Genomic DNA, 23,463 nt, shown 5'->3' on the forward strand with positions numbered 1-23,463 from the left:
ATTTAGTACCCTGAAAGAGTTAGTCAACTGTAAGAAGAAGAAAAACACTACAAGGCATGGTGGGGTGATGCAAGGAAAGGCACCATGAGGTATGGGGGGGAAGTGTGAAGGGAGACACCATGAGGCAAAATGCCATGGTGGGCTTAACCTAAGAGAAGTTCAACAAAGATAGCATGGAGCATAGGCAGATTTATAGGGGAAATTTACCTCAGGGGTTTGATATAACTTAGATTTCTGACTGGACACAGCAAGGTAGGGCTACCTTCCCACCTTCACAGAGAGTAGGACTATAAATTTAAACTGATTCCCATCAGCGTTCTTCTCTACTTGCCTCAGAGTAATCTTATAAGTACTTCAGTTTTTCTTTGCTGGTTCCCATTACTAGAACTCTAGACTAATTTAAGAACATAATTTTTGGTCATATATTTGTAAAATATTTTAAAGTTCAGAGACTAGATTTTTATTCATTTATTTATTTGTATTTTGTCATTATTTTTTAAAAGTTGGGATAGTTTACTTTTGTCCTGTGCCATTTTCATTTATGATTTCTTGAAGCATCGCTCTAAAAAACCCCTCCAAAACAGGTTTTTAAAAAGCCCATTTTGTTTCAAATGGAGTTCATTGACTATCCCTTTTAAATCAAAATCACTCTGACTTTCATTGAATAATCAATAATAATGCCTAGGTCAAGCCTCTGTGGCTCATTGTTTAGGTTTTGATGACTTAGAATCAACATAAATGCCATTTTTTTTTTTTTTTTCTGTTCAGATCAGAAACTTTGACGCTTCCCCTCCTAGACTGATTTTTTTTTTTTACGGTAAACTCGACCCCAAGTCTTAGCTAGAACTTAGTCATTGAATGGGCATTTCCACAGACAAAAGGAAACTGGGGAACAACCTTAATTTCACCCACCTAAGTTCCCACTGAGTCCTCTTTAGCAGAATATAGACTCTTTGGGGTGAGAGAAGGGTTTGTTTTGTTCTTGTGTTGCTGCACCCAGTTCTGTGTTTTACGTATATTGGACACAGATATTTATTAGATTACAACAAATCTAATTACCCTAACATTTAAATCTTCCACCATCTGTCATCCTCCTCCATTGTTACTCATATTTATATTAATCCCCTCCATGAATCTATGATCCAACCATGCTAGATAGCTTCATTTTACATGATTTTCTTGCACTCTCTTACCTCTTTGCTTTGTCAACTTCTTTTTCCAGAGTTCAGTCAAAGACAGATAAAATAATTAGATTATATCCCTGGCTTTATTCCTCTTAAGTAAGAGGACATGTATCAAAGAGAGCATAGTTAGAGCTCAAAGTAAGCTCAAGGTAGTCATAAATTGCAGAGGTTATAAAAAACAAAATTCAAAGAAGTGATAGTAGTATAATCACACAGTGGTCTTTATCAGATCATCTCTGGGCTGGCTTGTTTTTTGAGACTGGGAGTTCATTTGAATCAGTCTGAGTTGGTTATCTGGCCTAGCAGGAGAATTGCTTGGTTTAATGTGCCAATACTGCAAGGAAAATGTAATACATGAGTACTGCAAGCAATTGATTTGCCCAGCTTAAGAAATATTCAGTTATATCTGATTCCCAGATCAGTCTAACCTCTTCTGGATAAAAGGGAACTTGAACAAATCAAGGTGATTAGTAATGATGAGGTCCTGAATGGCGTTTTGAACTGAGAGAAACTAAATAATTGATCCCTGAGGCAAGCAAGGAAAAGACACTGAAAGAGTTCAGTTCAACCCCATAATTCTACCCTTTGGAGAAGTCATTCAACCTGAAATTCCAAGTAATATCATACTCCTGAGATCCACCCTAAATAGAAGTCTCAAGAAGTCTCACCACACCATGCCCATATGAAGTACCAGTCATATCTTAAATTTTACTTATGAAATCTATTTATGGGGCATCCCATGGCTTCTGCCCTCTTTTGGGTCAGTCTGCCATGGCACTTTGATTAGTGATGTCTTTCTCCTTCCTCCCCCCCCACCATGCCATGTAGCATTTTTCCCAACTCCACTATACTTCCTAAACCCATTTTTACTCTTACAGCTAACTTTTTTCATTATTAAAGTTTTTTATTTTAAAAGCATTTTATTTTAAATTATCTCTATTCATAGGCAGAAATTAATCCAGGACATGTTAAACATGTGCAATTCTTCTATATATATTTTCACAATTATCATGCTACACAAGAAAAATCAGATGAAAAAGGAAAAAAAAAGATAAAGAAAACAAAAAGCAAGCAAACAACAACAAAAAGAGCAAAAATAATATGTGGTGATCCACATTCAGTCCTCTCTTCCTCACAAGATCATTGAAACTGGCCTGAATTACCTTATTGCTGAAAAGATCCATGTACATTAGAATTAATCCTCATATAATCTTGCTGTTGCCATGTACAATGATTATCTGGATCTGCTAATTTCACTCAGCATCAGTTCAGGTAAGTCTCTCCAGGCCTCTCTAAAATTATCCTGCTGATCATTTCTTATGGAACAATAATATTCCATAACATTCATATACCATAACTTATTCAGCCATTCTCCAATTTATGGGTGTCCACTCAGTTTCCAGTTTCTTGCCACTACAAAAAGGGCTTCCACTTTCCCTTTCCCTCCCTTAAGGTTTCTTTGGGATATAAGCCCAGTAGAAACACTTCTGGGTCAAAGGGTATGCACAGTTTGATAAGTTTTTGACCATAGTTACAAATGATTTTCCAAATCACAGTTCCATTAACAATGTATCAGTGTCCTAGTTTTCCCAACATTCCTTGCAACATTCATCATTATCTTTTCCTGTCATTTTAGACAATCTGAGAAGTATGCAGTGGTATCTCAGAATTGTCTTAATTTGCATTTCTCTGATCGAAAATGATTTAGAGCAACTTTTCATATAACTAGAAATGGTTTTAATGTCTTTATCTGAAAAATTGTCCATTCATATCCTTTGACCATTCATTAATTGGAGAATGGGTTGAATTCTTAAATTTGAGTCAATTCTCTATATATCTTATAAATGAGACCTTTATCAGAACCCTTAAATGCAAAAATATTTTCCCAATTTATTGCTTCCCTTCTAATCTAGTCTGCATTAATTTTGTTGGTATAAAAACTTTTCATTTAATATAACCAAAATTATATATTTGGTGTTCCATAATGAGTTCCAGTTTTCCTTTGGTCACAAATTCCTTCCTTCTCTATAATGTCTAGCTAGCTCTCTGGAGGGCCTCAGGATCAGTCAGAGTCAGGATCAGTCAAAGTCCTTGCTCTTTAGAGGGAGAAGTGAAGGAGGTAAGCAGGCTGTCACTAGGCTTGCCAAAGATGAATTCTTAATTCTGGAGTACAGAGTCTGAAGTCTCTCTCCTCCTTGTCCTGCCACAGAGTGACTCTGACTTCTCTCCCTTAGCCCACCAATCATTGCCTACAATTACCTTACCATCCCATATTCAGCAAGCACCAATGGTGAGGAATGCCATCACATCACCATCTCATCTAAATACATGTATATAGAACCATTATCTCACATTGAATAGGTAATTAGCCTTAAATGTTCTGCTGTCTCAGATTCAAGTACACCTTTTCAGAATTTCAGCCCTCTACACTTATCCACAAATATGAGAGGTAGACTATCCTTTGTTCTTCTCATTTGCTTATAATATCACTCTTTATATCTGAATCATGAACTCATTCCAACCTTATCTTAGTATAGCATGTTAGGTGTGAGTCAATGTTGAGTTTCTGACATACTAATTTCCAATTTTCCCAGCAATTTTTGTCAAATACTAATTTTTTATCCCAGAATTTAGGTTCCTCGGGTTAATCAAACATTAGATTACTCTGATCATTGATTATTGTGTCTTGTGAACCTAATCCATTCCACTGGGTGGAAGGTTCCACTTCTATTTTTTAGCCAGTACCAAATGGTTTTCATGACTGCTACTTTATAATATAGTTTTAGGTATGGTACAATGAGGCTACCTTCATTTGCATTTTTCATTAATTTCCTTGAAACTCTTGGCCTTTTGTTTTTCCAGATGAACTTTGTTATTATTTTTTCTAGCTCTATAAAATTATTGCCTGGAAGTTTGATTAGTATGGTACTGAATAAGTACAATAATTTAGGTAGTATTGTCATTTTTATTATATTAAAGTCAACTTACCCATGAACACTTTTTCCAATTGATTATTTTACCAATTGATTAGATCTGATTTCATTTGTGTGGAAAATGTTTTGTAATTATATTCATATATTTTCTGATTTTGCCTTGGCAGCTACACTCCCAAATATATGATCTATAATTATTTTAAATGTAATTTCTCTTTGTATCTCTTGCTGCTGGACTTTCTTGATAAAATATAAAAATGCTGATGATTTATGTCAACTTATTTTGTATTCTACAAACTTGCTAAAGTTGTGAATTGGTTCTTGTAATGGACTGAAACTGAACAGATGCACTGAGGTTTGGACAAGCAAACATTTAAGGCTAAGTACCAATTGGACAGTACTCTATTAGCATTTATTTGGAAAATGGCCCACCTCACCATTCTGTGCAGGCTTGATCTGTTGGTGTATAAAGAGATTGGGAGGAGGGATTCCAGGGTGGAGTGAGAAAGCCAGAGTGACTCCTGGCCAGATTCCTGTCCCCATTCTGCTCACGTCCACAAAGAATAAAGATCAAGGACTTTTGCTTATCCTGACTCTGGCTGATTCTTTTAGAATCCTGGGTGCTAACCTCATTACATCCTCATCACATTTGGCACCCGAATGTGGGACCAAGGACACTTAAAACCTTCTCTAAGTTCTTGGAATTCTCCAGTATTTGTTGTAAGAAAGAAATCTGGAAATGGAGGATGTTGACTGATTTAAGAAAGGTAAATGAACAGATGGAAACTATGGGAACTCTTCAGCCTGAACTTTCATCTCCTATTCAATTGCCTAGAGAATGGCCTCTTTGGATTATAGACATTAAGGATTGTTTCTATTCTTTCCCTCTAGATAAGGAGGATATGAAAATATTTGCCTTTTCAGTGCCCAGCGTTAACTTAGCTGAGCCTTATAAAAGATATGAATGGACACTTTTGCCACAGGGAATGAAAAACAGCCCTACTATGTGTCAAATGTATGTTGCTGCTGCTCTTACTCCAGTAAGAAAAGCATTTTCCAAAGTAATGTTATTATATTACATGGATGATATATTGGAATGTGCACCTGAGGAACAAATGTTAGAAGTAGGTCTACAAAAGACCATAGAAACATTAAGGAACTACAAATTTCACATAGCTCCAGAAAAAAATTCAAAGACATGCTCCTTTTCAATATTTAGGATATGAAGTATACCCTAAGGTGCTTAAGTACAAAAACTGTCCTTAAGAACAGAGAAGCTAAGCACCTTAAATGACTTTCAGAAATTGATAGGAGATATCCAATGGATGTGTCCAGTGTTAGGCTTAACTACCTATCAATTGCAACCATTATATGACATTTTAAGGGGAGACAGTGCTTTAAACTCACCACATCAGCTTACAAAAGAAACTCAAAAGGCTTTGAGAGAAGTTGAACTGGATTTATACAATGTGGTTGAAAGAATCACTGAAAAATCCTTGGAAATATCAGTTTTTGCTACACAAGAGGTGTGGTGGTTTTCTGGAGGCAGACTTAGTCTCAGTTGAAATAAATAATTACTCCAATATTGCAGCCAGCTGGTAAAAATTGCAAACATTTATTTATCCTTCCAAATTAGCCCGGTTAGTTGAGGCCTATCTCTCTGCCTGGCTCCAAGAGATCTTGCAGCTTTGTCCTTGGCTTCTGCCTCTGCTTTCTTCAGCCTCCAGCCAGCACCAAGTTGGAAGATGCAATGAATCTCTCTGTACCTCCAGTCAGTTCCACCAGAAGAAGTAAGTTCAAGCTTCAAAACCTCCCTATATTTATGTGATCTCCCAAAGGTTAACTCCACCTTCTGGAGGGAGAGGGATTGGTAGACACCTTTTCAGGATTCACTTTCACAATACCAGCAGCAAAGAGACAGCCTGAGTGGTCACTGAATTCCTTATCCAAGCATTTGCAATCATGGGTGTGACACAAGCAATAAAAACAGATAAGGTACCTGCATATATTTCTAAACATTTTGTACACTTTTGTGCATATTATGAGATTTTTACACACCACTGGCATACCTTTTAATGCTCAAGGACAGGCAATAATAGAGAGAAGAAAGAGAGACATTAAGATGGTCCTCCAAAAAGAAAAGAAAGGGGGAGCCACAGGTAACCCTAGATAATTTCTAAATCTTGCCCTTTATACTATTAACTTCTTGATTTTTGACAAAGATGCACTGGCTCCAGCAGACAGGTTTTATAACCCACCAGAAGGGCAGTGTCCAGTACGAGCAGCTCCAGTATCTTTAGATAATCACCAGGTGATGTAGAGAGACCCAGAAAGTGGTGAATGGAAGGGACCAGATAGGTTAACTGCTTGGGGGAGAGGATTTGCTTGTATCTCTACAGGTGGAGAAGGAATCAGATGGGTGCCAATGAGCCGTATTCACCTTGTCCATTGGAGAGAAACTGAGCAGACCCTTGAAATGAAGGAGAAGACCCAAGAAACATCAGGTGATTCCATTGCTGACTGTGTCCACCACTGAAAGAGCATGGCAGTTATGACATCTGAAACATGGACATCAAAAATTGTTGAACTTCAAGACTCTCAGGAATTATTGGATTCTCTGAGACATGATAAGATTGTTGTAGGACTTCAAACCCCTTAGGAATCATTGTATTCTCTGAGACATAAGACTGTTGTAGGACTTGAAAACCCTCAGGAATCATTGGATTTTCTGAAAAATGATAAAACTATTGCAGGACTTCAAAATCTTCACGAATCATTGGATTCGCTAACATATAAAAAGACTGTTGCAGGACTTCAAAAACTTGCGGGGATCATTGGATTCCCTGACATATAAAGCAATGGACAATAGATTGGTTTCAGACTATCTCTTGGCTGCTGAAGAAGGTGTATGTGTGACTGTTGTTTACATACCTTCCTTTTAGGACTTCTAGAAATCTTTTACAACACCATGTCGATTTATATTGTTTGTTATACCACTATTTGCAAGCATAATTCATGTTTGTTACACCACATTGAGCCTGCACTGAGTGTGGGGAGAGTCATTACTAATAGCCTGTGCGTTATTGCTATGTGCTTGTGTAATACCTCCCATGCTGATGGGTTTGTGCATACCTGTTTTTGATAAGACCCTTCAGCCCAGAAATCCCTGCTTTTCCTCTCCCTTACTGAGATGTAAGGGAGGGCATGATCATCTTCTTTTTAGTGCTTTCACCTCCCTTCCTGACAAGTCAAGGGGAGCATGATCACCTCCTTTTACCACTTTCTTTTGTTTTTTTGTTTGTCTTTGTGGTAGATGTAATGGGCTGAAACTGAGCAGATGCACTGAGATTTGGACAAGCAAGCACTTAAGGCTAATTACCAATTGGACAATACTCTATTAGCATTTGCTTGGAAAATACCCTGCCCCACCATTCTGTGTGGGCTTGATCTGTTGGTGTATAAAGAGATTAGGAAGGGGGATTCAAGGGAGGAGTGAGAAAGCCAGAGTGACTCCTGGCCAGATTCCTGTTGCCATTCTGCTCTAGTCCACAAAGAATAAAGATCAAGGACTTTTGCTTATCCAGACTCTGGCTGATTCTAAAGTATCCTGGGTGCTAATGTGGTCATCACAGGTTCTAGTGGTTTTTTTAGTTGATTCTCTAAGTATACCATCATATCATCTGCAAAGAGTGATAATTTGGGTTCCTCATTCACCGATTCTAATTCCTTTAATCTCTTTTTCTTCTCATCACTAATGCCAACATTTCTAATACAATATTGAATAGTAATGGTGATGGTGGACAATCTTGTTTCACCCTCGATCTTATTGGGAATGATTCTAGTTTGCCCTGAATTGCCTTGAAAAGATGGACTTTTCTATCCCTATACTCTCTAGTGTTTTTAATAGAGTTTATCAAATGCTTTTCCTGTGACTATTGAGATAATCAAATGATTTTTGTTAGTTTGGTTATTGCTATAGTCAATTATGCTAATAGTTTTTCAATATTGAACCAGGCTTATATTCCTGCTATAAAGACTACTTGGTCATGGTGTGTTATGCTGGGGATAACTTCATGTAATCTCTTTGTTAATATTTTATTTAAGATTTTTACATCAATATTCATTAGGGAAATTGGTTTATAGTTTTTTTTCCCCATTGTTTTCAATGTATCTGGTTTAGATATCAGAACCAAATCTATGTTATAAAAGGAATTTGGTAGGACTTCTTCTTTCCCTATTTTTCCAAATAGTTTGAATAATATAGGATTAATTGTTCTTTAAATGTCTGGTAGAATTCACATGTAAAGCCATCTGGCCCTGGAGATTTTTTCTTAGGGAGTTCATTAACAACTTATTCAATTTATTTTACTAAAATGAGACTATTTAAGTAATTTATTTCATTTACTGTTAATTTGGACAATATATGTTTTGTAAGTATTCATCCATTTTACTTAGATTATCAGATTTATTGGCATAGATTTGGGCAAAATAACTTCTCATTAATGCTCTTCATCTTCATTGGTGGAAAGTTTTCTCTTTTCATTTTTGATACTAACAATTTGATTTTCTTCTTTCCTTTTGCTAATCAAATTCAATAAATATTCATCATTTTTGTTGGGTTTTCTATAAAGCTAATTCTTTATATTCTTTATTATTTCAATAGTTTTCTTATTTTCAACTAATTAATCTCCCCTTTTATTTTCAGAATTTCAAATTTGGTATTTAATTGGGGTTTTAAAATTTGTTCTTTTTCTAGCTTTTTTAGTTGCATGCCCAGTACATTGAACTTCTCTTTCTCTATTTTATGCAAGTAAGCATCCAGATATATTGAACTTCCCCTTAGAACTGTTTTGGCTGTATCCCATGAATTTTGGTATGTTTTTCATTATTGTTATTCATTTGGATGAAATTATTGATTGTGCCTATGATTTGTTGTTCCACCCACTCATTCTTTAGGATTAGATTATTTAGTTTCCAATGAATTTTTGTTCTATTTTCTCCTGAACTTTTATTGCATGTAATTTTTATTGTGTCATGATTTGAAAAAAAAAAGTACATTCACTATTTCTGCCTTTCTCCATTTGATTTTGAGGGTTTTGTGTCCTAATACATGTACCACCAAGAAAAAATGTATTCCTTTTTATCTCTATTCAATTTTCTCAAATGGTCTGTCACACCTAACTTTTCTAAAATTCTATTTGCCTCCAAAATTCTTTCTTATTTATTTTATGGTTCGATTTATCTAGTTCTGAGTGTGCAAGGATGAGATTTCCCACTAGTATAGTTTTGCTTTCTAATTCTTCTTGCAGGTATCTTAACTTTTCCTCTAGGAATTTGGATGCTATTCCATGTGGTGCACATATGTTTAGTATTGCTATTACTTCATTATCTATGGTATCCTTTAGCAAGATGCAGTTTCCTTTCTTATTCCTTTTAATTAGATCCATTTTTTGCTTTTGCTAGATCTGAGATCAGGATGGTTACACTTGTTTATTTTTACTTCAGCTGAAGCATAATAGCTTCTGCTCCAGCCTTTTACCTTTACTCTGTGTGTATCATTCTGCTTTAAATGCATTTTTTGTAAATAACATATTGTAGGATTCTGACTTTTAATCCAGTCTGGTATCAGCTTCTATTTTATGGTACAATTCATTCCATTTACATTCACAGTTAAAATGACTAACTCTATTTCCTGTCCTCTTATTTTCCCCAAGTTATACTTTCTCTTTCCTTTACCCTTTCCTTCTATTCCAATATTTTGCTTCTGACCACCACTTCCCTCAAAAATCCCTGCCCTTTTACAGCCCCTTCTCCTTTTTTATACCTTTTCCCTTCTACTTCTGTTCTTCCTTCTATTAGCCTTCCCCTTTTCTTTCCTGGTTTCCCTGCTACTTCCCTATAGGGTGAAACAAGTTTCTCTGTGAAGCTTAATATGTCTTATATTCTCTCTTTGAGCCAAATCTGATGATAGTAAGATTCATACAATGCTCATCTCTCTCCCTTCTTTCCTTCAATGTAATAGGTCCCTTTTGACTCTTCATAAGATATAATCCACCCCATTTCCCCTCTATTTTCCTTTTCTATCAGTACAATCTCATTTCTACCTCTAGTTTCTTTTTTACATCATCACAATAAAATCAAATTATACCTGCACTCTCTAAGTATACCCTTAACAGAAATAAAGTTCTCAAGAGTTAAACTTATCATCTTCCCATATAGCAATATATATATATATATATATATATATATATACTTTTAAAAGAAACAAGTATTTTTTCTTTCATTTTTAACTTTCTATGCTTTTCTTGAGATCTGTATTTGGTGATCACATTTTCTGTTCAGCTTTGGTCTTTTCATCAAAAGTAAATGAAATTCACCTGTTTCATTGAAGTCCCATCTTTTTCCCTGAAAGGTTGTGTTTAATTTTGTTGGACAGTTGATTCTTGGCTGCAATCCCAGTTCCTTTGCCTTTTGGAATATCAGATTCCAGGCCCTTTTATCCTTTAACGGAGAAGCTGCAACGTCCTGGGTAATCCTTATGGTGGTTCCTTGATATTGGTATAGTTTCGTTCTGACTGCTTGCAATATTTTCTCCTTGATATGATCATTCTGAAATTTAGCTACAATATTTCTTGGAGTTTTCATTTTGACTGGTGATTGGTGAATTCTTTCAATTTCTTTTTGACCTCTGGTTCTAGGACATCAAGGCAGTTTTTCTTGATGATTTTCTGAAAAATGATGTCTAGGCTGTTTTTTTCAAAATGGTTTTAGGTAGTCTAATAATTCTTAGATTATCTCACCCAGAATTATTTTCCAGGTAAATTTGTTTCCATGAGATATTTTACATTTTCTTTTTTTTTTTTTTTCCAATTTTTGGTTTTGTTTCACTGATTCTTGATGTCTAGTTGAGTCATTCACTTCCATTTGCTCAATTCTAATTTTTAGTGAATCATTTTCTTCAATTAGCTTTTTAATCTCCTTTTGTATTTGACCCACTGAACTTATAAATGAGCTGTTTTATTCATTGGATTTTTTTCCATTTCACAAATTCATTTTTCAATGAATTGTTTCTTTTTCAAATCTATTTTGCAAGGAATTATATGCTTTTTCCATTTCATCAAATCTATTTTGTAAGGAATTAAGATTTTTCCATTTCACTAAATCTATTTTAAGCATTTTTCTCCACATAATTCCTGTTTTCTTTTCCAAACTCTCCTGCAAAGTTCTCATTTCCTTTCCCCATTTTTTTCTAATTCTCTTTTAAGACCCTTTTTAAATTCTTCCAAGAGAGTCACGTGAGATGGGGAATAAGTCATCTAACCCTCTGGGGCTTCATTTGGAGATGATTTGCCTTTAGGGTTGAGGTCTGTTCTTCTCTGTCTTCACAGAAGCTATCCATGGTCAGATTTCTTTTTGCTTTTTTGCTCATTCTTTAAAGGTTAATGTTTGCTCTTAACATAAGAGGGAGATTGTTCCAAGTTTCCTATACAAGTAAACAACTTTATGCTGCTCTGGGCTGGTGCTACTTACTTCCTTCTGGTGCTGTGTGGATACTACCAAATCCCAGCATTAGTTTGGGGTTCAGAGGCTCAATATTTGCCTTTTGTATTTGTGTTGGATATCTCACAACTAATTTGCTGACCCATTGGCTCCTTAATTAGGACAGAGTAGCCAATACTGCTGTATTTTGGCTAAGAATCTCCAGTAGATTCCCCAGTACACGGAAGCCACACTTCCTTGGGTTAATGTTCTGTACCTGCCTTTGACTACCTCTTCTGTGCCTGATTGAAATAGGCCTTTTTTCCAAGTGCTTCCAAAATATCCTTTGCTGGAAGCTTATACTCCAAATATTTGTGGGTTCGGTAACTCCAAAACCAGTTCAAATATGGTGTTGATCTTAGAGTTGCCAAAAAGAACTCAGATAAAAATCTGTCTGATATCCCCCATCTTGACTCCACCCCCAGCTAACTAACTCTTTTAAATTGTTAAGTCCCTTTCAGAATTTAGCCTGCCAGCTAAGAGCATACCTTCATGGGGTGCTCCCTTTATAATAAGTAATTATGAGTTCCACTGAGAAACTTGTCTTTCATATGCTGTCCCCACTTGATTTCATATTTACCATTCCTATTGTCTATTGTATCCTTTCATTTTGTCTTTAATCTCTTCCCTAAATAAGTCTACCTTATGCCAAAGAGAATGGATATTGGGTATTGTTTACATGACTGAACCCCAACTTTGATGCCTGCCATCATTTATTATCTACAATTACTTACATCATCTTGGTCCTCAAATCACATCAGTAAAGTCTTTAATCTATTCCATTTCCACAGCCTACACTTTCTCCTGTACTTTTATTTCCCCCTTTCCCACCTTTACCTGGTAAATTCCTGCCTATTCTTTAAAACCAATATTTATCCACTTCAAAGAACTTTCTCTGATGTCCATATAGAAATTGGATTTGACTTTAGTTTCTTCTCTCCAAAGCATTTACCATGAGTCATTGTATATTATCATTATCATTATGATGACAACAATAAACACAATCACAACTATTTCCACCACTGTGATTACCATCACTGCCACTGCACTGCACTGCCATTATTACCACCACTCCTCCTCCTCCTCCTCTAGTTGTTGCTGCTGCTATTACTACTATTACTGCTATAACTACAACAACAACAACAACCACTACTACTACTACATTGTTATTACCACTACTATAAAATGTTCTAAAAGAATATGGGATTATCTGTTTGTCAAAGGACATGTTTATATAAAATGCCATGGCCATAGTCATGGTATAGTCAATGGAAGGGGTACTGTGTGGGAAGATGGAATAGCTGGAGAGACTCTGAAACTTATCAGCATTGGAATTTTTGAAAATCACTTCTCTCTGAGCTTCAATTTCCCTATGTGGGTTTGCTTTAGCCACCTCACCAAAGATATACATATGTATATCTATATCTATATCTCTATAATAAGCTCTTTGAGAGATGACTATTTAATTTTGGTCTTTATTTTTCTAGCATCAAACAAACTCCTGGCATATAATAGATGTTCCATAGATGCTTATTTAAATAAAAGACAAATGAATAAATGACTTTTTTTGATTCTTAGATGATCTTTGGAAATCATGTGTAGACTAGTTCTGAGTATTTCCAGCTTAAGAGGAACTGTTAGAGATTGTGGTCCTCAATTATATCCTTCAGGATTCTAAAACCCTTCCAAGACAAAATGAGATAGATGACATGCCATAATGAAAACACAAGGATAACTAAATAGCACAGTAAATAAGAGTGTTGGACTTGGAATAAAATAGACCTCAATTAAAATTCTACCATAGACAGTTACTAGATGTGTAACCCTGGTCAAGTCCTTTAATTTCTATCTATCTCATGGTTGTCATTCATAAAATAGGGAGAGTAAGAATAATTATCTCACAGGATTGACATGAGGATCAAAACCAATAACATATGTAAAATTATTTGTCAATCTTAAAGTATTATAGAAATTCTGGTGATTACTATAATCCTTAACATCCATACAGCATTGACTTCATCATTTTGAAGGTTTTTGAACTCCCATTTATATAATAGTAAATAATCATACAATTCTAGAATGGGAAAAGAGTCTTAAAGACTGCCTACTGCAACATCCCATCTCAGTGACATTCAGAGAATATCCATAAATAGCTTTGTGGATAGGCCTTTTTAAAGTTAGAAAAATAAATAAAATCAGAGAGTCCTCCGGCTGTGCACTAAATAGGGAGCAATTTAGAGCTGATATGTTTAAGTACTTACTACTTAAGCTTAAGTTCAGTGCTTAATATGATATAGGCCTAGGGCTTAGACCATCAGCCTAACACAGTCTAAAATATGGGTTCAAACAACTTTTGAAAGAGAGTTTGTAGGGGCATTTTAACATCCATTACACTTCAATCATCAAAACTCAAAATGTATTTCAAACCTAAACCTGCCTTTTTCTCTCTGTCTCTGTCTGTTTCTATTTTCTTTCTTTCTCTGTCTTTGTCTCCATTTCTCACCATCTCTCTTTCTGCCTTTCTCTGTTGCTATCTCTATGTCTGCATCTCTGTCTCTCCATCTCTCTCTTTTTCTGTTTCTCTCTATCTATGAGTATCTCTCTCTCTATTTCTTTCTTTCTCTGTCTCTTTCTCTTCCTGTATCTGTACCTCTCTGTCTCTGTCTATCTGTCTGTCTTTCAGTCTCCATCTCTCTACCATTCTGTCTTTCTCTCTATGTTTCTTTCTATCTTTGTCTCCATCTCTATATCTTTTCATCTCTGTCTATTTTTTTTTTGTTTCTGTCTGTATCTCTCTGTGTCTATCTCTGTCTGCTCCCCTCTCTCTCTTATTGTCTTTTTCTCTCTTTCTTTCTCTGTCTCTCTGTCTGTGTTTGCATCTCTCTCTATCGATGTCTCCATCTGTCTGTGTCTCTTTCTCTCTCTCTTACACACACACACACACACACCAAGAGAACAAAAGGAGCTTTATGGGAGGGGACATTTGAGTTAGATCCTGAAGGGCACTAGAATTTTGATGGAGGAAAGCAGTAGGTTGATAAGCCTAAGAGAGAAGCAATGTAGTGTAATAGAAAAATCCTTGGACATGATATGAGAGGATTTTGGTTTAAGTCTTAGCTTTAATACTTAGAGGTTAAATAACCTTGAGCAAGTGATATTTTCTCTCTGAGCTTCAGTTTTCTCTTCAGTAAAATGGAGCTTTTTATACTTTTGTGACCTACCTTACAAAGTTATTATTAGGTGAGTATTTTTTTTTTGCTCACTTTAAAAAGCACTATGCTAATTTGATCTCTGATGACTTTATCCAACAAATAAATGCAAGGAGACAGTAAAAAGAATGGCATGGCTTTCTGTCGGACATCTTAGCTTGGAGGCGGTAGCAGCAGGCGCTCCTGAAGCTCACCATGCAGCCCAAGGACGACAAGAAGAAGAAAGATGCCGGCAAGTCTGCCAAGAAGGACAAGGACCCAGTGAACAAGTCTGGGGGCAAAGCCAAGAAGAAGAAGTGGTCCAAGGGAAAAGTGCGAGACAAACTCAACAATCTGGTTCTGTTTGACAAAGCAACGTATGGCATACTGTGCAAGGAGGTTCCCAACTATAAACTTATCACCCCTGCAGTAGTCTCAGAAAGACTGAAGATTCGGGGTTCTCTAGCCTGTGCAGCCCTCCAAGAACTGCTCAGTAAAGGTCTGATTAAGCTGGTTTCCAAACACAGAGCACAAGTGATATATACTAGGAACACCAAGGGTGGAGATGCTCCAGCTGCTGAAGATGCGTGAAATGGTTTGACATTTTTGTGTACATTTCCAAGAATAAAATGTTTTCAAAAACTTTAAAAAAAAAAAAAAGAATGGCATGGTTAGAGTAATTTTGATTGGAATTTAAAGTACGGAGGGGAGTAGGATATGAAGATAGACATGTTAGCCAGGGTCAAATTAATGCAAGGCTTTGAATATCAGACCAAAGAGGACCCAAACTAAAAAAAAAAAAAATCACCTACAGGAAGTCCTCCCAGATTGCTGCCTTCCTGCCATGCTCTCCTCTTGATGTTCCGGATTTCAGGAGTGCGTTATTATTATTACAGAAGCAATAAAATAAACTAATAAGTAACAAAAGAGCAATGAGCTCTTTATTGTAATTCCCTAGTTCTTCTTACCAGGCCTAGCCTGAAATGGTGTAAAGGTCAAAAAATAGCTAATTTTGCCATCTTTCCCACCCCATCTTTATTTGCTGCTATTTCCACACTTGAAAACTCTGTTTCCCCAGTAAGCCATACTTGTTTTCTCTCAGTGTTTTAGTGCTCATAGAGTGTCAAGAGTTGAAAGGGATCTTTGAACTTTGAATGGAGCATCAGAGCTAGAATGAAGCTTAGTATCCAGAGCAGATGGTAGAACATGGGTAAAAAAAAGTATTACTACAGTAGAACCTGTAAAAATTAAACCTTAGACTGGAAATAAGCTGAGAACATTACAACCTAGAACATCGCATTAGGAGAGACTATGAACTGGTCTAGCTTGTAAGGAAACAATATAGCTTAATGGTAAGAGCATTGTATTTGAAAATAGAAAATTTGACTGGGTTCCCTACTTCCACCATATTCTAGCTCTTTTAGGTCATAATATATAGAATATAGGACTTAGATTATGAAAGATTAGAAGCTGAATGCTTCCTCAGAACAATGATAACAATGATGATAACTTGCATTTATATGGTTCTTTATAGTTGCTTTATATCTATTACCTTATTTAATACTCACAACCCTAAAATATTTCTAAAAACTGGAAATGAAAATCTACAAACCTTGTAAATTATATTAATTTGTCCTATGGCTTCTGGTAGGAAAAAAAATGTTTAGTGCAAATCTAAATGGACTACTATTTCCCCAAAATTAGATTGTTGGTTCTTCACACACTTGTGACAATACTATATTCAACATTTCCACAGTATGAAGTTCACATAGAAAAAAAATAGGAAGTAGGTTTTCTTATTAACTGTGTTTTATAGTTGGATAAACTGAAGTACAGATTTTAAGTGATTTTCTCAGAGTCACTCTGTCTAGTTTTTGAGTTGATTTGAACTCAACTTGACTTCAAGCCAAGTGCTCTGTTCAGTCACTCTCTAACTTTCTACCTTGGAAGGAATTTTAAGGGTTCATTGTCCTCAGCCATTGTCTTCAGAAACCTAGTAACCTTTCTTGTTATAATGAGATGGCATTTCATAAAGGAAAGCATAGAGGTGCCATAAATGATATAGTGAATGAATATTAGACTTCCAGTCAGGAAGATCTGAATTCAAATTCTGTCATTAATGTTTAATATCTATGTAACCCTAGAAAGCTTACTTAAATTCTCAAAGTTTGATCTCAATTACTAATCTATAAAATCAGTTTACCACTGTCGTTTATACTTTTTTTTAGCTTTAGTTCTATGATCTTTAAACTCTGATCGCATGATCTTGAGTTTACTTCTAGGAATCTTAGTTTCCTCACCTGTAAAATCAGGAATAGCAAACTCTATCTTGCTTTCCTTGGAAGATGAAATGATAGAATGAATGGGAAATCTTTTTTCACTGAACAACATCACAGAAATGTTAATGATAAGCTCTTATTAATAGAATCAGCTTCAGGAGATGAAAGTCTATCATCTCATTGCTCGTGATGAAAGAACTGATCAAGAAAATAGCTCATCATGTCTCTGGATGATGATCATCATCCCTAGAGAATGGGTTGAAATGAGGATCTTCCTCATTCCCTAGAGCTTAGCCCTTTTCCTTACAATGCCTGCCACTCACTCCCCTATATCAATATTTATCAAATCCTTTGGGAATTAGAACATGCAAGAGGGATTAAATCAATTTAGCCAAGATCTGAGCACTGTTTTGCATTCTGAGCAGATTTAATATGTCCTCCCATGTTTAGGAGCTTGCTCCCATTACCAATTCATGAAGTATCTGCTGGAATTAGTAAATCCCTTTCATTTACTTACTTAGGAGAAAATGTTTAATAGCTGCCACATGAAATTTGCAAATTGTCCTCCATCTGAGGCTGATTAATAAAGCACCATGTAAAATACATCAGTCATTTTTGGATTTAAATTTGTACTGCATTTTCCTCAAATCATCCCACTTTGCAGAACCAATAACAGCCCCACATCTTCCTCCCCACTATTTCCTCTTCCTTATTTCTTGTTTCTTTTTTTCCCTCTTAGTCCTCCCCTACCTCACCACTGCAATGTCAAAATTTCAGAAACTCTGTATATGTTTAGACTGGGGGTTGCAATGAGGTTCAAAGGTTTTGACTTTTACTATCAGGAGTCTGTTACACTTATATGAATAGGTTTCTTATCTCTCCTCCAAGACACAAATTCTTTGAGGAATATATCTCATATTCATCTCTATAATCTTCAGAGTCCAAAACACAAGTTCTGTATTCTGTAATCAATAAACATTTGTTGGATCAATAGAATCATCTGTTCAGAAAATAAGAAATCATATAATATCAGCTATGAATGAGATCTTGGAATTCATCACCTAAAAAGATAATTACCATCTCTACAATGGACACACTCATGCATACACACAAACACATATACATACAAACATACAAAGAAACCATGTAGGATTTAGAAAGCACTTAGAAGTCATGCATTGTTTGTAAATACAGAAGGCAGAAGGCAGGTGGCATCATGTAGTGGAAAAAACATTGGTTCTAATCTCATGAGATATAATAATAAACCTGTCTCCGATGTTTGCTATCTGTGCATCCTTGGGAAAACTGCTTGGACTCCCTGCATCTTAGTTTACCTACCTGTAAAATAGGAGGCTTGGATTAGGGGAAAAAAGGTCCTTTGATGCTCTTTGTCTGTGATTCTCTGACTAAGATGTTATGATCCTCTGGTCTTCCTGATTAAATGGCTTTCATGATGTACAAGAGCTACAGTAAGTAGGAAATAACTGTCAGAAGTATAACAAGGTAGATAGAATCCTGGTCCAGGGTATTTATCATTAGACAATCTTCAGTACCACTACCATCATCAACATTTTGATGCTTCTTATTATTATAACTCTTCTCATTTATATTGTTATCACCAGCACTAGTATCAATATCAACTCATATATTAGAGAATAAGAATATATTTAGATATCCTTCACTCCAAACCTTTCTTTACAAAGATAAAGAAATTCAGATCATAAAGGGACAATAATTTACCCAATATTATATAGCTATTTGTTGACAAAAATAAATAGTAGAACTTGGTTCTCTCCATTCACTGTCCAAGATGCTGTCTAAATTATTTTTCATTTTTAGTCTTAGGTGATGTTGAGATAGGCAACAAATATCTCTCCTTGTGTGTCTAAGAAGTGTAGCTCACAGGGGCACCATAACACATTATTTGAAAACTACTGGTCCAGCTGGCAACAGCATACAAAACCTAATTGTTAACAGATTTTGCATTATCCCTTAAATCGCACACCCATTAGCAGCCAGATCTCTTCATGATGAAGTCATTAAGGCATGACATTCCCAAAGTGATGAGGATTACAATTAGGCCCTGGAGGTTGGTGGAAAGAAGGGTTTAATGAGCCAGAAGGGTTCATTCAGCTTCTCTCCTGCCTCTGTTCCCCTTGTGGCCTTTTGTAAATCTATAAAAAAAAATAAAAGGATGGATTATGTATGATATTGGTTAACATATTCAAAATGATTGAGAAGCTCCATGGTATAGTGGACAGAAAACCAGTCTCCAACCAAGAAGACCTGGTTTTGAGCATTGAATCCGAGTTAGATTGCTATATAATCCTGAACAAATAACTTAACCTCTTTATGGTATAGGAAACTCTAAAATTATAATTTTGAGAAAGCATGTTAGTAAAGGGAGTTTTCTCTTTTGCAATTTCTTTATGCCAATGAAACAAACAGGTACTGTTCCTATTTTGTTGAAAAAGAAAATTATGTTAGATTCATCAACAGCATTAATAAGCATGTAACTGGAAGCCAAGTCTAGTTCCAATCTCCCATTCCATGCACCAGTTTCCCCATGAGCACCCTAGTCTTTTCTTTTCTTCTGTCTTTTCTTCGAATATATCTTTTGATAGGGAGCTCACTATTGTTTGAAATATATCTTTCCATTGTAGATCAGCTCTGAGTAATAGGAAGTTCTCTTTAATAGTGAAACAAATCAAACTTTCAGTAACTTTCTCCTATTGTTAGTTCTGTATTGTGGATTATAGAGAACAAGATCTTACTCCTTGTCCCCTTGCAGCCCTTAATCATATTTTTTTTATAAAAATAAAAACTAGCTTATACTTACAAATACTGTCATGTTCCTTTCCCATCCATAAGTCTAAGCCATTAATGAGGCAATTCTTTTTCAATTTTTACATGAGATTTCACAGAGAAGACATCCAACTATATACTGAATCCTATCTTGACTTCAAGTTTAGCCTTGTTCCTGAACCCTTATAGAATTGTGTCCTTGGCCTCATACTGAGCTGTAATCTTGATTCCAAATAGAGGCTAATCTTCAGTGAAAGTCTGAACTTCAGTCTAAATTAGAGGTCTTTTCTAGGTAACATCTCACTTTTCTTAGGTTCCACTATCCTATGAGCAATTTTTGTTCTATTTTTCTATCTCCAGCTTCTCTCCATTGTCATATATTTCTATACACTAAATTTTAATCCTTCTTCTTTGATCATTTTATTTCACCCAATGTGATTTAAAAACAAACTTTTTGCAGGTAAAGACAGTGACTACAATGCCTATATCCTTGAACTTTGAAATGTTATTGCTGGATCTATAACCTAAAGAGGTCAAAAGAGAGAAAGGCCCAATATACATTCAATTATCTATAACACAATATTTTTGTAATCACAAAGAACTAGAAACAAGATGCTTACCTGTTAGAGAATAGCCAAACAATTGGTACATTATTATAATGCATAAATCTTACTGCTGTAGGAAATGATGTATGTAGAAAAATACAAAGAAATATGGTGAGACTTGTATGTACTGATATTAAAGTGGTAAGCCAAATTAAGACTACATTATGTACAATGATTTAAGTAATGTGGGAAAACACTAACTGGAGGCTATTTAACTATAATGATCAAGCTTGTATGAAAAGAAAGAATGAGAAAATGTATTTTACTTCCTTCTTTTCAGATAGGGGTACTCTGACAAATTATATATTCTTTCACACAGTTTTTTCTCTATTCATTTTTGCTAAATTTCCTCTTCCTCCTTCCCTTCCTTCCTTCCTTCCATTTTTTCTTCCTTCCTTACTACCTATCTTTCTTTTCTGTCTGTCCCCTCTAATTCTTTATTATTAAAAATGATTCTGGATGAAGTACTTTTTGTTTGTTTGTTTGTTTGTTTTTTTATTATTTGTTTAATAGCCTTTTATTTACAGGTTATATGTGTGGGTAACTTTACAGCATTAACAATTGCCAAACCTCTTGTTCCAATTTTTCACCTCTTACCCCCCACCCCCTCCCCCAGATGGCAGGATGACCAGTAGATGTTAAATACATTAAAATATAAATTAGATACACAATAAGTATACATGACCAAACCGTTATTTTGCTGTACAAAGAGAATCGGACTCTGAAATATTGTACAATTAGCTTGTGAAGGAAATCAAAAATGCAGGTGAGCATAAATATAGGGATTGGGAATTCAATGTAATGGTTTTTAGTCATCACCCAGAGTTCTTTCTCTGGGTGTAGCTGGTTCAGTTCATTACTGCTCCATTGGAAATGATTTGGTTGATTACATTGCTGAGGATGGCCAGGTCCATCAGAACTGGTCATCATATAGCATCATTGTTGCTGAAGTATATAATGATCTCCTGGTCCTGCTCATTTCACTCAGCATCAGTTCGTGTAAGTCTCTCCAGGCCTTTCTGAAATCATCCTGTTGGTCATTTCTTACAAAACAATAATATTCCATAATATTCATATACACAATTTATTCAGCCATTCTCCAACTGATGGGCAGCCATTCAGTTTCCAGTTTCTAGCCACTACAAAGAAGGCTGCCACAAACATTCGTGCACATACAGGTCCCTTTCCCTTCTTTATAATTGAAGAAGTACTTTTATAGATTAATGGTGAAAATCAAAATAAATTAATTAAAAAAAAACACTCAATGTTTTTAGAACATTTTTTCCAGCAGCTTCACTGCTCCTGAAAATGTTCTTATTAGTGTTTATCATACTTTACATTCATCTCCCATTCTATATTTTTGCTTCCATCTTTGGTATTTGCCTTTTAAAATATGTTGGTTAATGTCTTCCTTATTAATGCATTTTAATCTTTATAGGCTCTCCCTCCTTTTATGCCTCCGTGTCTCTCTGTCTCTGTGTCTCTGTGTCTCTGTCTCTATCTCTCTGTCTCTGTCTCTCTCTGTCTCTATCTCTGCCTCTCTCTCTCTCTCTCTCTCTCTCTCTCTCTCTCTCTCGTTCTCTCTCTCTCTCTCTCTCTTTCTCTTTCTCTTTCTATAACACATTTTTGTTTTTCTTTCCAAATACATTGTTTCTTTAATATATTCATATTTTCAGTCTCAACTATTTTAACTCTCCTGGATTGACTTCTGCTGTCAAATTTCAAACTAGATGACCTACTATTTTTATTTTTTCTGAACCCTTTGAAATCAGTTTTTTTTTTTCAAAATCTGTAAGACAGTAACACCAGACTTGACTTTCTTCTCTGTATTACAATTTCTAAGATGGAAGGGTCTTCTTCAGCAAGCAATTCCCCCTTGTTGGTCAAAATCAGATATAGAGGAGTAGTTTTCTTCTTTGTTTAATTCATCTTTTGAAGGATGAAAATCCCATTAATGCAAGCCAATGAGTTATTAACTATTATACTTTTAACAGTGAGAAGTCCTGGAGATATCCACATCAGTATTATACTATATCTTCACATCAGGCCTATGATCTGTTAGCTGAGCTTCTTATTCATTTCAAATTTTGTTCAGGTCTCTATAGAATAAAGCTAGTTAAATTTTGCTTGTGTTTCTCCTTCCACTGATTGTCATCCAATTAATGGTGACTGAAGTGGTTCATCATTTCCTTTTCCAGTGGATTAAGGCAAACAGATGTTATGTAATTTACCCAGGTTCTAGTATGTGTTTAAGGATGAATTTGAACTTGTCTTTCTGACTCCAGGCCCAAAACTCTATCCAGTTATCCTTTTTACTTTCCTGCAAATATTTCCCCTTATTTCAGTGCCTAGATTTTTTCAAATTAATTCATCTTCTGAATATATAATGTTGCTTGTACCTACCCCATTGTTTTACCTATTTTGTTTTTATTAAATGAAATTTCAGAACTATAATTCAGGCACAAGTCCCATTCCACAAGTCTCAGTGTTACCTATGCATTGAGATCTCTTTTTCACATAATTTATTAGCCATATTTTTGTATTTATCATCAATTAAGTCCATGGATTTTATTACTGGCTTGTATTTTTGAATTTTTAGCTACTGGAAATTTTGGGGTTCTCTATAGCTATATGTCTTTGTACAATTATCTCTTCTCTATTTCTAAATAGTATGTATGCAGCATGTTCTCTCTTCCCCCTCACCTTTAGTTTAAAATATGTTTGATTAGATTTAAATGATTTTATGTAAATGTATTCCTTATTTGTTTTGTTAGATGTCCTCCATTCCTGGACAAGAGTCTGCTCCAGTTGTATTTTAAGTAGTAGTTCAGAATTCTAAATTTTATTCTCACATAGATTTCATTATCTTAAGCCACTGTTCATGTCCTACATTATCCTTTCAGAATCTATTGTACTAAATTGTTAGTAAT

The 23,463-nt window shown here is 35.3% G+C and overlaps 1 protein-coding gene across 1 annotated transcript; it reads left to right on the forward strand.

Moving 5' to 3' along the window:
* Window positions 1–15,001: 15,001 nt before the first annotated feature.
* On the forward strand, window positions 15,002–15,503 carry LOC100914101 (40S ribosomal protein S25). The gene has a single exon (XM_003760423.3). The coding sequence runs from the start codon at window positions 15,061–15,063 to the stop codon at window positions 15,433–15,435; it is 375 nt and encodes a 124-aa protein (XP_003760471.2). The 5' UTR covers window positions 15,002–15,060; the 3' UTR covers window positions 15,436–15,503.
* Window positions 15,504–23,463: the final 7,960 nt, after the last annotated feature.

This window comes from Sarcophilus harrisii, chromosome 1 (assembly GCF_902635505.1).
Source record: "Sarcophilus harrisii chromosome 1, mSarHar1.11, whole genome shotgun sequence".
NCBI lineage: Eukaryota > Metazoa > Chordata > Mammalia > Dasyuromorphia > Dasyuridae > Sarcophilus > Sarcophilus harrisii.

Coding starts and splice junctions, on each gene's coding strand:
- LOC100914101 (XM_003760423.3), top strand. CDS start 15,061: ATGCAGCCCAAGGACGACAAGAAGAAGAAAGATGCCGGCAAGTCTGCC.